Raw genomic sequence first — 14,874 nt, 5'->3', positions numbered from 1 at the left:
ACTGATTTTATTAGTTTGACACAATCAAAAATTATGATTTGATATAGTTGTAAATAGTTTTTGAAAGATGAATTTCTGTGTAATTTTCCCTATAATTAATGGCGTTTGGGCCTAGCAAACTAAGATTCAGGCCCATTAAGTAACTAAACATCAGCCCAACCCACTAACAGGGTTCTTTTCGAAAAGATGAATTAAGCAAGATACATGTGAAGTTTCAGACTCCAAAGGATGCGCTCAACTCTGCTTTACTACGGAATTATAGGGTCCTAAACCCATAAGGAGCTGACACGTATATAGGACACAAGCTCACTAGTAAACAATTGTCTATAAATAGCATAAAAATGAGAGTAGCATGTACGTAACTAATATTCATTTCTCTACCACTAAACTGCTTTCAAGTTGGTATTCTCTGTAAGATACCTCACTGACTTAAGCATCGGAGAGGGTTTGTCGGACTTCGACCCCTGTCTGATGGTGTTTTGTGTTCTTAGGTCATCAAAAATTATTTTTCAAGGAGATTCTGATATCATATATATATATATATATATATATATATATATATATATATATATATATATATATATATATATATAAACCCAATTACCACATTTGGTTAGTAATCACTTGAACGATAGATAGAGAAAGTTAACGACACGAGAACTTTTTTTTTTTTTGAAATGACTTGTCATTTGACAAAACCCTCATTCGAGAAGTGTTTGTTAAAGGGGATATAAGATATGAGATAGGGATAAAAAAGAGACAACTTATCTCACGTTTGTTTGGAAGATTAGAGGGTGAGACAATGGAGGGATAATTGCCTTAGAACATCTTCAACAACCTCTTAATTTGACTCTTAAGTTAAAATGTAAGAAAGAGAATTAAAAATCAACTCCAACAGCCTCTTAGTGACTCCTCAAATCACTAACAACATATTCATCATCTCTATTGATAGGGAACCTCTCTCCACTTCTAGTGGATTCCTTATTTCATTTTTTATTAATAATTTTTTATTGAACAATCTCTCTCCTCTCACTATTGGTAAATATAATAATAATTAATAATTTTAATGATAAAATAATAAATAAAGAGTGAATATGAAGAGTATTGTTGGAGGATCCAACCAAATAATTATATTTTACTTGGTCTCTGTATTTATCACAATCATAAAATCTCCACCCAATATTTGCATTTGTAGAAGCTGTGCGAACGGAAGAAATCAAACCACATTGACAAGTCTTCCAATTCTGAGCTTCTGTTTTGCTATCTAGAGACGACTTGACACTTGAAGTCATCACGATTTGCAGGTTTCGGATTTCACTCACGAAATCGATTTCGGAATTGTAGGAACTATCTTTACGAAATAAATACAGAATCAAACGTACAAAGCTTCAGGAAATTGAGAAGAGTTCAAGAATTAATGTTTGGAGTTTGGGGATTTAAGGAAATTGAAGATTTCAGTTTGGAAATTTAGGAATTTGAGAATGAAGATTTCAGGATTACAGGTATGAGCTTTTGGGATTTTATAAGGGAAAACTTGATTTTTTTTTTTACAAAAATTCCCTACAAGGTCACATGCATTTTGAAAGTAATGCATTTTGATTTTTTTCCTTTGATAGAAATTTAGTAGATACCTTGTTTCGTTTCAGACACAACGTTTACAAACATATGAACAACAAGGGGTAAATTATGTACGTGGTGTATAACTTTTGTCCCATACCTATTTCATATTTTGGTGTACAACCTTTTGGTGACCTCCCACTAAAGTGTACACCCGATAATTGTGACCGGTCAACACGACACGTCAGCAATTTGATCTTAATAAAATCAAAATTGCTGACGTGGTAAGTTGACTTTGCGTTGGTCGGTCAACTTTTGATTTTTATAGAGGTCAAATTGTTGACGTGGTACGTTGACTTGTCACAATTATCGGTTGTACACTTTTATGTGCGAAATTGAAGATTGTACAACAAAGTATGAAATAGGACAAATGTTATACACCACGTATGTAATTTACCCGACAACAAGTAATTAAAATTTCTATCTTAGAACTGTATAAGATTAAAACAGAACAAACATAGCATGACCAAATAATTTAAAGCTATATGTAAGATAAAAAAAAGTACACAATTAGTTATAATACACCTTTGCACATATATTTCTCGGATTTACTATAAACAAAATTGATTCATCTTATCATGTATTGAAATTATATTAATAGATGGAGTTCTTAGAAAGTGAACTTTTAACTACCTGATCTATGAGATTATAATATTTAGTTAACAGATATATGGATTCATATATTTTATAAATTAAAAGATTTGCCTGTGACAGTATGTACATTTTTTTCTCGTAATCTTCGAAAAACCTGATCATATTATATTTTCAATGCATAATGCAAAAAAAAAAACAATAAAACATAAAAACAATCACTTACTACGACTGTTTTGAAAGGAACTACAAACATACAACGTCAGTGTTATCTATCTAAAATGACTCCGATCCTACAAAGTTTTTCTAGAAAAGAACGATAGTGTTCTTCATTTTTCTTGTTCCTAGTTAAAGTCTTTCTATACCCGTGTACCTTCTATGAATCAAGTGGAGCAGAATGGTTAGAGAGTGAGATTGAAGTCAGTATTGCACATGAATTGGGGTCCTCGAGGCAATCAAAGATGTAGGAGAAAAGAAGTAATTCAAAGAGCTTTTTAAAGTTGTCCATTTTGGCCATTTTGCCTTCTGAATGCAAGGGACAACCTATTAGCTACTCTAATTCTCTGAAAGTAACATAGCATGCTCTTATTTTTTTCTTTAGTCGGAGAAGATGTTGATCCATGAGGGCCAATCAGCTTTCAATTGACATCCTCTTATTGTATATGAGATGTGAGTCGAAAGCCAATTGGTACTCACGAGTCAACATCTTCTCCGATTGAGGAAAAATAAGAGATGCATTATGTCACGATCAGAAAGTTAGAGTGAATAATGAGTTATCAATTAAGTTGGGGAAAAAAGTAAACAAAATAGACGACTTTAGGAGGTAGGGATGTCAATAGGTATGGTACCCGCGGGTAGTGCCAATCCCAATCCCAAACCCTTATCCGTTTAACTTTTAATTATCCGTACCCATCTCATTACCCTAACGGATATACCTTTTGCATCACATACCCGTCCCATTTAATTCACGGGTATCTGGGGATACTCTTACCCATTAAGAACCAATAAATATAACACAAAATACTACAAATTTAATGAAGTATAAATTAATAAATCATCAATCTAAAAATTAAACAAATTGAACTTTAATCAATAAGAATAAAGTAGGTTATTGATATCACCCAATGGTTGAAGAACAAAAAGTTGGAGTTTCAAATCATATATCTTACATCTAAAATAAACAATTTTAATATATAAAAGAGTTATGACGGATAACAGGTATCCTGGGGGTATTCCCATACCCGTTCATTTACCTTAATGGATAATGGTTTTAATTCCATATACATCTCATATCTTTTTATATAGGTATGAATAGTTTCATTAGAGTTGGATAGTACTGCATACTAGGGGTATTCATGGATCAATCCAATGGTTATTGGATCAAAAAACCAATCCAATTCAATAAAGGAAAGAATTCATGGATTGGTTGTAAATAACCAATCCAATCCATATATACTCCATAGAGTTGGATTTGATTGGTTATTAACCACCAATCCAAGGATGAATTTCATCCAAACTTATTTTTTTTTAAGTAAGATTAAATAATCCAATCAATTTTATTTAAATATATGTCATATCCAATCTTTTCTTTTTTCTTTTTGGTAAGAAGGGAAGAAAAAAAAACAAACAAACAAAAACCTAACCCGGGATCAGTTTAGGAAGACTGACCCCAATCCTATCCTCAAGAAGAGAAGGTAACAGAAAAGAAGGAGGAACGGAAAGGGTAGAAACACCTAACATCCCCCCATGCCCAGCAGCTGCCAAGCGATCCGCCACGCGGTTTTGCTCCCTATAAATATGGGAGAAGGTAAGAGAATCGAAGGCAGGACGAAGCCTCAAGATGGCTTTAATGAGATTCTGACTCTTAAGACAAACAGCCTGTCTATCCGAAATCCTGTTGATAGCCTCCAAATTGTCAGACTCCACCGAAAGTCTTTTAACACCCATGCGAATGTCGAGTTTAATGCAGAAGTAAGCCAGCCAAGGGAACTAGATCACTCTAGCTGCAAAGATCACATGCAAGGGTTAGATAGGAACCACATGTAGTGAATATAATAGCATACATACGATAGCCACATAAGGACAAGCATCTCAATCAGGCACACACACATGGATAACATATAGGACACTCAAGAAGGAACAATACGCGGATGATGTTATTCATAGATAAGCAACAGTGTTACACCACGGGTCCCATCTCATAGTAGTAGGGGGGCAACTACTAGAGATGGTAGACTATCAACAACCGAGTGACTGTCCAGTATGACAGGTCACTCCCCCCTATAGTGTTTCTTATACCAACTTGAGTCCTACTGACAATGGCTATTACAAAGCTCCATATAACACAATAGAGTAAGTCTCTCCCCATTGTTACATAGTTTGATTACAAAGATAATCCCCCCTTACACTGACAAGATCCCCCAGAGCTCCGCAGTAAAGGAGGAGCTCGTACCTAAGTTATGGGTAAACCCAGCCAGCCAGGCGCCACCAGCATCCCGAAGAACTCCACCAGCAGCAATTCTGCCATTACTAAGGCAGGAGCCATCCGTATTCAACTTGACAACCCCTTCCCTGGGCTTCCTCCAACCAACTAACCATATCCAATCTTTTCAATAATATCATTTAGAGAAAAAAGAGAAGAAAACCTGAAAACGGGAAAAAGAGAAAAAGAGAAAAGAAATAGAGAACGTGAAAACGAAAAAAAATGTGACAAACGGAAAAAAAACGTGGAGAACAAAAAAACATGAAAAAATGAATTAGGCTAAAAACTGGCAAGCGAAAAAATGGGAAACATGAAAATGGAAAAAACGGAAAAATACGGTCTAAACTCTAGTGTAATATAATTGCTACTCGTACATGTTTTTTTTAACGAACTACTTGTACATATTTTTTTTGAACGAACTACTTATACATGTTTGACATAATTGCACTAGTATTTTATTTTCTATAAAATGACCACAATAAAAAAAATGAGATTGATTTCAGTTTAATTATAACTAATATATCTTCTTCTTTTTCAAATTTAGACGACTTTAACATTTGTCGACTTTAACATTAGTTAATTCAAATGGAAAGTTCAAATTATAAAAAAAAATGGAAAGTTCAATTTTAATTTGAATGTAAATAAGATAATTGTTATATCAAACTTGATGAAAGTAACAAATTCTTGGAAAACTATGAGTTTTATGGACATAACGATTAAAATTTTAAACCGAAATAGTTGACCGACATTGTAGATTACACAAATCTTTCGTAACTAAGTGCTCTTATTTACATTTATTATTTACGTTTTCTCCATTTTTTTTTTTTTTGCTTTTTACGTTTTTCTGTTTTTTTTTTATGTTTTTCAGTTTTCTATGTTTTTCCGTTTTTCACAAACTATTTATTGAATTATTTCTCTAACGATCAAAATCTCACCATTTTCTTTAAGGCTTAGTTTGGATTGGTTATTAACCGGTTAATAACCAGTGTTCTAAAAGTCGGCCAAGTCGCCGACTAATCGGCGAAATTCAAAACACTGGCCGATTTTTTATAACTGGGCGGGTTAAATCGGGGGTCCGATATATTTTCGCCTAGGCGGTTCAAGTCGGGATAAATCGGGGCAAGTCGGGTTAAGCGGGTAAGTCGGGTTAGGCGGCTAAAAATCGGGTCAAGTCGGGTTAGGCGGCTAAAAATCGGATCAAATCATAAAATTATAAAAAATTTGCTACAAAATAAATAATACAAATAATTAAGGGTAAATAATTTATTGGTCCCCTACTTTTTACCTAACACACTGTTTAGTTCTCCTATTTTGAAAAACACATTATAAGGTCCCTAACTTTTGCTAATATTAACCTTTTGGTTCTTTTGTCTAGTTTTTTTAGACTTGTAATCGTTATATTTTAGCATAAACGGATATATATATAAAATAACAGAGTAACATGGTCAACTTGTATTGTACTGTGGTTGTCTTAAAAGCTAATATATGTTCGGTTAAAAATCTAAAAAAATAGATAAAAGGACCACAATGTTAATATTGGTAAAAGATAAGAACCTTAAAATGTGTTTTTCAAAATATAAGGACTAAAGAGTGTGTTAGGTAAAAATCAGGGGACTAATAAATTATTTACCCAATAATTAATGATCACAACAACAACTAATTTACAAATAAAACTAATTTCAACATATATTGGAAATTATAAAAAAAAAACCCAAACTAAACTATCCATAACAACTAATCGATTTTTTAACCCAAATTAAAACAAAACCCAAATTAAACTACCCATAATAAATAATTAATGATCACAACATAACTAAAAAAAATAAAACTAATTTACACAGCACTAAATTTACAAATAAAACTAATTTCAACATATTTATAATATTTATGGATATTTTATTATTTATTTAAAGTAAATATTTATAATATTTATATAATATTTATTAATATTATTTTTAGATGTGATAATTTATATTTTAAATGTGTTTATATTTTATATTTATTTAATTATAAATATAAAAAATAGAAAAGTACATATGCGATTAATCCCCAATTAATCTTCGATTAATCTTTTGAGGTCTTGTCTGCTCGACTAGAGCCTTACGACTTTTAGAACACTGTTAATAACTCGTTAAATTAACCAATCCATTTGAAATAATCTAGAGTAAAGTTCAAATAAAACCCCTGTGGTTTCACTAATTTTCAGATAAAGGACTATGATTTACTTTTTATCAAAACGATGATTGAGGTTTCACACTTTTAATAATGCTATTAAAATTATCTTTAACGACCTGAAAATGAAAATTTTCAAGAATTAAAATTGTTCAATGCCATATTTTCTATGGAACTACATTTTCGATTTTAGAAAATCATCTTTTTTGGAACTTTCTCTCTCTAAACATTAACTTTCCCTCTTTAGCAAATATCATCTAAATAATCTCAAAATAAAAAAGTTGAAGAATTAAAGTTGCTTAGAATATTACTAGTTTTTAAATATTTCATTTTTGAAGTCATGAAGGGTGATTTTAATAGTATCAATCGAAAAAGTCCTTATTTTGTTAAATTTGAAAACTTCTCCTCGTTTTGACAAAAAGTAAACCACAGTTCTTTATCTGAAAATTAGTGAAACCACAAAAATTTTATTTAAACTTTATCCAATAATCTATTGGTTTAGTTATAATCAATCCAATAGAAAAAAATAAATTAGTAAACCAGCTATGTTTAGATTGGATTGGATTAAAACTATTAGATTGGTTATTTTTTTAACACCCCAGCCAGCCGAATACCCTACTTGCCATCCCTGTTAGGAGGCTTAGTATGGTATGATTAGCCTTAAATTAAAAAAGACCTAATACACAAATAATCTGCTGGATTTATCCAAATGTTGCAACTGCTCACCTAAACTTTCAATTGTAACAACTTATCCCTCAAACTTGTCTAATTATAAAACATAACCCCTCAAACTTGTCCAATTGTAAAACATAACCCTAAATTACTGGCATGGACTACAATTGAAGAAACACGTAAAATACAAAAGCTGCAACGCTCGTGGAGTGTGATAACAAATCTTTGGCGTGATACGAATCCGGGAAAACGTTTTTACGGTTGCTTCAAGTACGGGGTAAAAAAATTTCCAATTTGAGGTTATATTTTACAATTGGATAAGTTTAAAGAGTAAGTTGTTACAATTGAAAGTTGTAGGGGGCAGTTACAATATTTGGACAAATTCAAGGGTTATTTGTGTATTAGGCCATTAAAAAACAAAGGGCGTTTGTTAGAGGGTATAGCGAAGGCATAGAGGGTCGAAGTCTAACTTCATTTGAACTGGTGAAAAAGTAGCCGTTTTTTCCTCTCGAGGTTCGAATGATCTAATGAAGATGAACCTGCTTGTGCGATTGAATTCATACCTATGGCGTCGTGGCCATCGATTGTTGACGGCCGAATCAGTTTCCATTGATACTTTAACTCGTTCCTTTTCTTCCTCTTCGGCCCCTGTGGACTCTTTGCCTCTGATTCGTAGAATCTCCAGGGCAGTAAATCCTTCCGTCTCGATTGTTCCAATTCTTCAGCAATGGATCGACGAAGGCAAAAACATAAACCTATTTGATCTGCAGAACTCTATGAGGCTACTTCGCAAGAATCGCCGTTACAAGCAGGCCCTTCAGGTATCTCATTTATCTATTTATTTACTCTCATGACCCAATTTGACATTGGTGGGGGATTCTCTGATTGTTACATTGTTTGAGCGGTGAGAATTTCTGTTAAGTTGCTCGAAATTTGGTCCTTGCAGAGAGAATGGAGAAAGATTTAGTATGAAGTTTACCTATTGATACTGTGATTCGCAATTACTATTAAGGGTTTCTTTTCTTTGTCAACCCTAATTTTGATAATGCTAAATTGATGTTATTGATAGAAATTTTGTTTCCCTAATGATGATTTGCTTCCTTAGTCTATGTTGCACACCGAGAAAAGCTATTTCTTAAAAAATATACTTAGGAAACGAAACTGGTGCTAAATGCGGAAATGCCAGTGAAAAAGAGTTTCTGTGCAACATAGTCACTAAGGGATTATGTTGTTCTAGTTGTGGAATTGTATTTTTGAAGCCTTTTGTAGGAATCTATGTTACACAAAAAAATTCATTGGAAACTTGTAAACGTTCTGGATTATGTTTCGTAACTAAAAATAAAAAAATGTGAAACTTATTTTCTAGATTGGATGCATGCCAATCACATTTTCAATAAAAATCCCTAATATTTTATAGATGACCTTTTACAAGCTTTCAAAAAGAAAAAATCGTTTTTTCCCCTCTCTACTATGTGACTTGTATGTAAATTTTTTAGCTTAATACATGAGGGATCACTGTACTTGGTCAAATAATCTGATTGGCCTCATAGCTCTTGATTTCTGAAATCTCTTGTTTTGATTTCAAACCAGAATTTCTAGTACTCATAGCTCTTGATTTCTGAAATCTTTTCTTTCTCTTCTGCTCTTTCTAGAATAGGCATAAAAAGCTCTAGCTTGGCGGTCCATGGATCTGATTGAGAGAAAAAAAGCAAAAAAGAAGACAAGGCATATAAAAGAACTCCTTTGGCAATTTTTTCCCAAATTAAAACCTCCACTAATTACCAATGGATCAATTTACAAGGTTGAACAAATTATCAAGACTCAACCCACTGCCATTTATTGATTTTGGTGAAATTGTTAGATTTCAGGTTTTGAGTCTGGAACTTTGAACTTTGAAGTTCGAATTTGTATATTTTAGTTTTTGACAAACCACCTGTAGGTCAAGAAAAATCCTTAAACGTTCTTTTTGTGTTTGATTATTGAAGTTAGAGAGGGAAACGAGTTAAGGAGGGAAGAGTAGAGTAGTTAGAGAGAGAAACGAAAAGTTAGGGAGAGAAATTATTTGCAGAAAATCAACTAAGGAGAGGGAACATTTTTCTATTTAGAAGGAAACCATGAAGGGGTATTTTAGTAATTGCATATGTGGCATGTTTAATTAAAATTGAAAAATGGTGAGGTGGCGCGTTGACCAAGCGTTGACCGATCATTTTTACCTGCTATACACCAAAGTGGGAGGTCACCGATAAGGTCGTACATATTAGTGAGACAAAACGAAGGTTGTACACCAAAGTGTGAAATAGGTCAAAGGTTGTACACCATTGATGAAATTTACCCTATCATTGATTAACCAAGAATTTAAAGCTATAAATAAGATTAAAAAAAAGTATACAATTAGTTATAACACCTCGCTATATAGTATATATTTCTGAGATTTGTACTATAAACAAAATTGGTTCATTTTATTACGGGTTAAAATTATTTTAATAGATGAAGTTGTTAGGAAGTGAACTTTGAACTACTTGACTTGATTCATGATATTATGATATTTAGTTAACAAATATATGGATTCGTATATTTTATAAATAAAAAGACTTGCCTATATAACTACTTACGTACTTGTAAACTTCGAAAAACCTATTCATACTACATTCACTGTATAATGCAAAAAAATACAATAAAACATCAAAACAATCACTTAATATTACTCTTTTGAAAGGAACTACAAACATACAACTTCAGACTTATCTATCTAAATCACTTTAATCCTACAAAGTTTTTCACTCGAATTCTTTGAAAGTGATATATGACACCCTTATTTTTCCTCAATCCGAGAAGATGTTGACCTGTAAAGACCAATCAACTTTAGATTGATATCCTATTATTGAGTTAAATGTACCATTGGTCACTGAACTTACATGGTTGTCTCAAAATGGTCACTCAACTTCAATTTGTCTAAACAAAATTACTCAAGTTTAAGTTTTGTCTCAATTATATCACTCCGCCGATTTCAGTGGTTAAAATGCATCGAAATAATAACACATGTGACACGTCAACACGAGTCAACTCAGCTCTCTGACCGAAATAAAACGTGACAGCTATGTATGTGCCACCTGACCATCACCAGAGCCGTCTTGAACTTTTTTGGGGCTTATGTGCTAAATTTTTATAGACCCTTACTATTTAATAGAATTTTGTATTAAGAAAATATAAAGAGAAATTAATGAATGGTAAGGTTGTGAATTTTGAATTATCGAATATCTAATATTCCATGTAGTAAAATAGTGTAAATTGATCTTATTACATTGTTATTTTTTTTAATTTTAGCTAATATCTATATTAAGCACGCATAGTTATTAAAGGCGCAAAGGGGGTCTTGGAGCCTTGGCGCAAGGTGCAACTTAAAACTCGCGCCCGAGCAACTCGAGTGCACAAAAAAAATCATAATATCATAATACTAGTCACAAATAATCACAAATAGTAAAATACTAACAATAAAACCATAAAATGCATGAGTTAAGTTCTAGTTAATTACTAAGGCATAATCATAAACTCATAATTCCGACTTAAATGTTAAAATTAAAGAATACACTAATAGTCTTGACTCTATAAAACAACTAATCTTTAACTTCATAGTCTTCCTTCATAATCTTCTTAGGAACCATCATCATCATCATCACTTCCATCATCATATGCTTCTTGAATAAGATTCTCAATCTCATCATCATTGTCACCTTCCTCATCAATGTACTCATCATCTATAAAGTCGGGTTCATCATCTATAAGAGGCATTTTACCCTTATCTTTCGCCTCAGCCTTAGACCCAATACTTGAACTAGATGCATTTGCAACATTTTTTCCGACTCCTCTAGTTTGATAAGCACTTTCATTTTAAGACAGCAAAATGTCTGCTGCGATATGTAGAGTAAAAACTGTCGATCTTTTGTCTATTTCTGCTTTTCTTTTATTTTTTGAACTTAAAAAACCTAAAATACCGCAACCCTCAAAACTCTAAAATATCCTCGACCCTAAAATACTCTAAATTACCCTAAGGTAGCCGAGGCGTGCGCCTGACTGACCGCGCCCGCCTTTGGGCTCCCGAGGTGCTAAGGTTGGAGCCTTAGCCGAGGCGCGCTTGAAGTAACTATGTAAGAACGTCTAATTTTTAGTGCCTTTAAATTTTGAAGTCCTCTACAGAAGGACTCCTTGCACTCCATCATCTACCTATGATCATTACGAGTGGCTTAAAAATCCAAGTTGACTCGTACTACGTGTCAAGTTTGTTATCATTTTCATTCTTAGTGATGATTTTCACCTGGTCAATTTGGTTCGTCATTTTTAGATCTAGGAGGTATAAATGTAACCCATATTATTGTTTTAATCTCCACCCATTTTAACAACGGTAGAACTAAGGGTGACCAAATTCACTTGGGTGTAAATCTAAACCAAAGGCACGTAAGATCGCAGTCTTTCACTTGAACTGGTGAAACAGTAGCCGTTTGTTTCTATCTAGGTTAGAATGATCTGATGAAGATGAACCTGCTTGTGCGATTGAATTCATACCTATGGCGTCGTGGCCATCGATTGTTGCCGACCGAATCAGTTCCCATTGATGCTTTAACTCCTTCCTTTTCTCCCTCTTTGACTCCTGTGGACTCTTCGCCTCTGATGCGTAGAATCTCCAGGAAAGTAAATCCTTCCGTCTCGATTGTTCCAATTCTTCAGCAATGGGTCGACAAAGGCAAAAACATAGACCTATGTGATCTGCAGAACTCTATGAGGCTACTTCGCAAGAATCGCCGTTTCAAGCACGCCCTTCAGGTATCTCATTTCTCTATTTATTTACTCTCATGCCCCAATTTTGACATCTATGATTTGGTGATTGTTACATTGTTTGAACGATGAGAATTTCTGGTAAGTTGCTCGAAATTTGGTCCTTGCAGAGAAAATGGAGAAAGAATTAGTATGAAGTTTACCTATTGATACTGTGATTTGCAATTACGATAACCCTATTTTTTATAATGCTAAATTGATGTTTTATTAGTTGTACTTCTGAAGTTATTGATGGAAATTTGGCTTCCCTAATGAGGATGTCTCAATAGCCTATTGAGCTTGCGGAAGTGAACTATTAGCCCTTGAACTTGCTTAAAGTGACCCTATGTTGGACGAACACTTATAGTTAGTAGCTTTTCTGTGCTTTGTGTCCGTGTCCATTTTCGTTCTAGGCTATTTTATGAAGGCTATGTTTTAGAAAATTTTCGTGTATGTGTCCATGTCCGTTTCTGTGTCGACCTATAGTCCTCTTAAGGGGGTTAATCATGTCACTTTAAGGAAGTTTAAAGGGCCAATGAGTCATCTTCAGAGTTCAAGGGGTCAATCAAATTATTTTACCAAGGAGGCCCCTGATGTATGAAGCCGATTTTTTAATATATATATATAACTAAACATATATTCTTATAATTTAAAAATTCATAGATATCCATATATGTTTATTATTTACACTTTTCCTCCTTGTTTCCGTTCCTTTATTTTTTACAAATATTGTTTTCCTGTTTTTGTTTCATTTTCAGTATCCATTTCTGTTTTCATGTAAAATATAAAATTCAGGAATGGTCTGTCTCTTTTGTTTTAGATATCAGATTGGATGATTGAGAAAAACCGTTATAACTTATCGGCTGGAGATGCTGCAATTCGGCTGGATTTAATCTCAAGAGTTCATGGTTTAAAAGAAGCTGAGAAGCATTTCAACAGCATTTCTGCTAGTTTAAGTGACCACATGATCTATGGTTCTCTTTTAAGTTGCTATGTAAATGCTAAACAAGTGGAAAAAGCAGAGGCCATGATGCAAAAAATGAAGGATATGGGTTTTATCAGACATCAGTATGCTTACAATGAAATGCTAAATCTCTATTCTCAATTGCGTGAACATGAGAAATTCGAGGCCCTTGTAAAGGAGATGGAAGAAAAAGGCATCGAATGTAACAAAAAGACTTACACGATTCGGTTGAATGCTTATGTTGCCTGTTCTGACATTGAGGGTATGGAGACACTTCTGATGAAGATGGAGGCTGATCCCCTTATCAAAATGGACTTTTATGCTTATTCTATTGCAGCAAATGGTTACTTGGAAGCTGGCCTTCTCGACAAAGCTTCGATGATGTTGAAGAAATCAGAGCAGGTGATTCAACACAACTCGAGAAAGTCTAATTATAAATTTCTCCTCAAACAATATGCTTCTGTTGGGAAAAAAGCCGATGTCTATCGCATTTGGGAGCTGTATAAGCAGATGGGGAGGCAATTCCACACAGGTTATATAAGCATAATTAGTTCATTGCTTCAACTAGATGATCTTTATGGTGCTGAGATGATATGGGAGGAGTGGGAATCTAAGAAAACTCCTTTCGACATTCGCATACTGAATTTGATGATCAATGCTTATGCCGAAAAGGGTTCTTTTGAAAAAGCTGAGGCGTGCATGGAAAAGATAGCGAAAAGAAAGAAGGAGCCAAATGCTATCTCATGGGATAACTTAGCAGTCGGGTACCTACAAAGCGGTCAGGTGATGAAAGCAGTAGAAATGATAAAGAAAGCTATTTTATTGAGCAAACCGGGATGGATACCCAGGATTGATACTTTAATAAAATGTCTAGAGTATTTGAAAAGTTGGGGAGACAAGGAAGCAGCTGATGAGCTTTTGAAGATGATGAACGAGCAAAGTCGTTTCAAAACTGGTACCTCATGGGATCATTTGGTAGCTGCAAATCTACTGAGTGGTGAGACCACAGAAGCGGTAGAAATGGTGAAAAAAGCAATTTTAGCGAGTACACTAGAAAGGCGCATGAGGATCCGTACTTTGGCTATGTTTCTTAAGCATTTGAAAGGGCAAGGCAGAGAAGGAGAAGGAGCAGCAGAAGAGCTTTTGAAGATGATTAACCAGCACTGTCATTTCTCAAGATTAACTTATAATAGATTGGTTAGTTGTGTATATGATGAATTTAAAACTGAACCACTTTACCAGATGGAGGATGATGATCAGAATTTCGATTAACCGGTTTCCGGATAAGGGGAGCTCGATGGAAGATGGGAAATTAGTTCTCTCTATCCTTTTCTTTTGTTGACATAATTGCTGGTTTGAAGTTATCTAAGCTTCATTACTTGTTAAATCATGATATGGTGAAGATATGTTCAAACTCAATTGCTAATCACTAATCTATCTATATACTTATATACTTAAAACAGCTTACACTCAAGCTGATGTGTCATTTTCATAGAATTTTACGTTTTCTTATATTTCTTTCTCTAGCTTAAATCAAATTTACTTAGTACACTCAACTGCTCCTCTC

At 33.7% G+C, this 14,874-nt stretch overlaps 1 protein-coding gene across 2 annotated transcripts; it reads left to right on the top strand.

Moving 5' to 3' along the window:
* The first annotated feature begins 7,993 nt into the window (after positions 1-7,993).
* LOC136229205 (pentatricopeptide repeat-containing protein At2g20710, mitochondrial-like) lies at positions 7,994-14,781 on the top strand. 2 transcript variants are annotated; one of them, XM_066017835.1, is made up of 2 exons: positions 7,994-8,355; positions 13,164-14,781. In XM_066017835.1, the coding sequence occupies exons 1-2, from the start codon at positions 8,062-8,064 to the stop codon at positions 14,577-14,579; spliced, it is 1,710 nt and encodes a 569-aa protein (XP_065873907.1). In that variant the 5' UTR covers positions 7,994-8,061; the 3' UTR covers positions 14,580-14,781. The 2 variants fall into 2 exon arrangements, with proteins under 2 accessions (XP_065873907.1, XP_065873906.1); XM_066017834.1 differs by lacking the exon at positions 7,994-8,355 and adding an exon at positions 11,858-12,352.
* Positions 14,782-14,874: the final 93 nt, after the last annotated feature.

This window comes from Euphorbia lathyris, chromosome 5 (genome assembly GCF_963576675.1).
Source record: "Euphorbia lathyris chromosome 5, ddEupLath1.1, whole genome shotgun sequence".
NCBI classification, from domain to species: domain Eukaryota; kingdom Viridiplantae; phylum Streptophyta; class Magnoliopsida; order Malpighiales; family Euphorbiaceae; genus Euphorbia; species Euphorbia lathyris.
The sequence above is the reverse complement of the archived record's forward strand: the minus strand, read 5'-3'. Positions and strand labels throughout refer to the sequence as shown.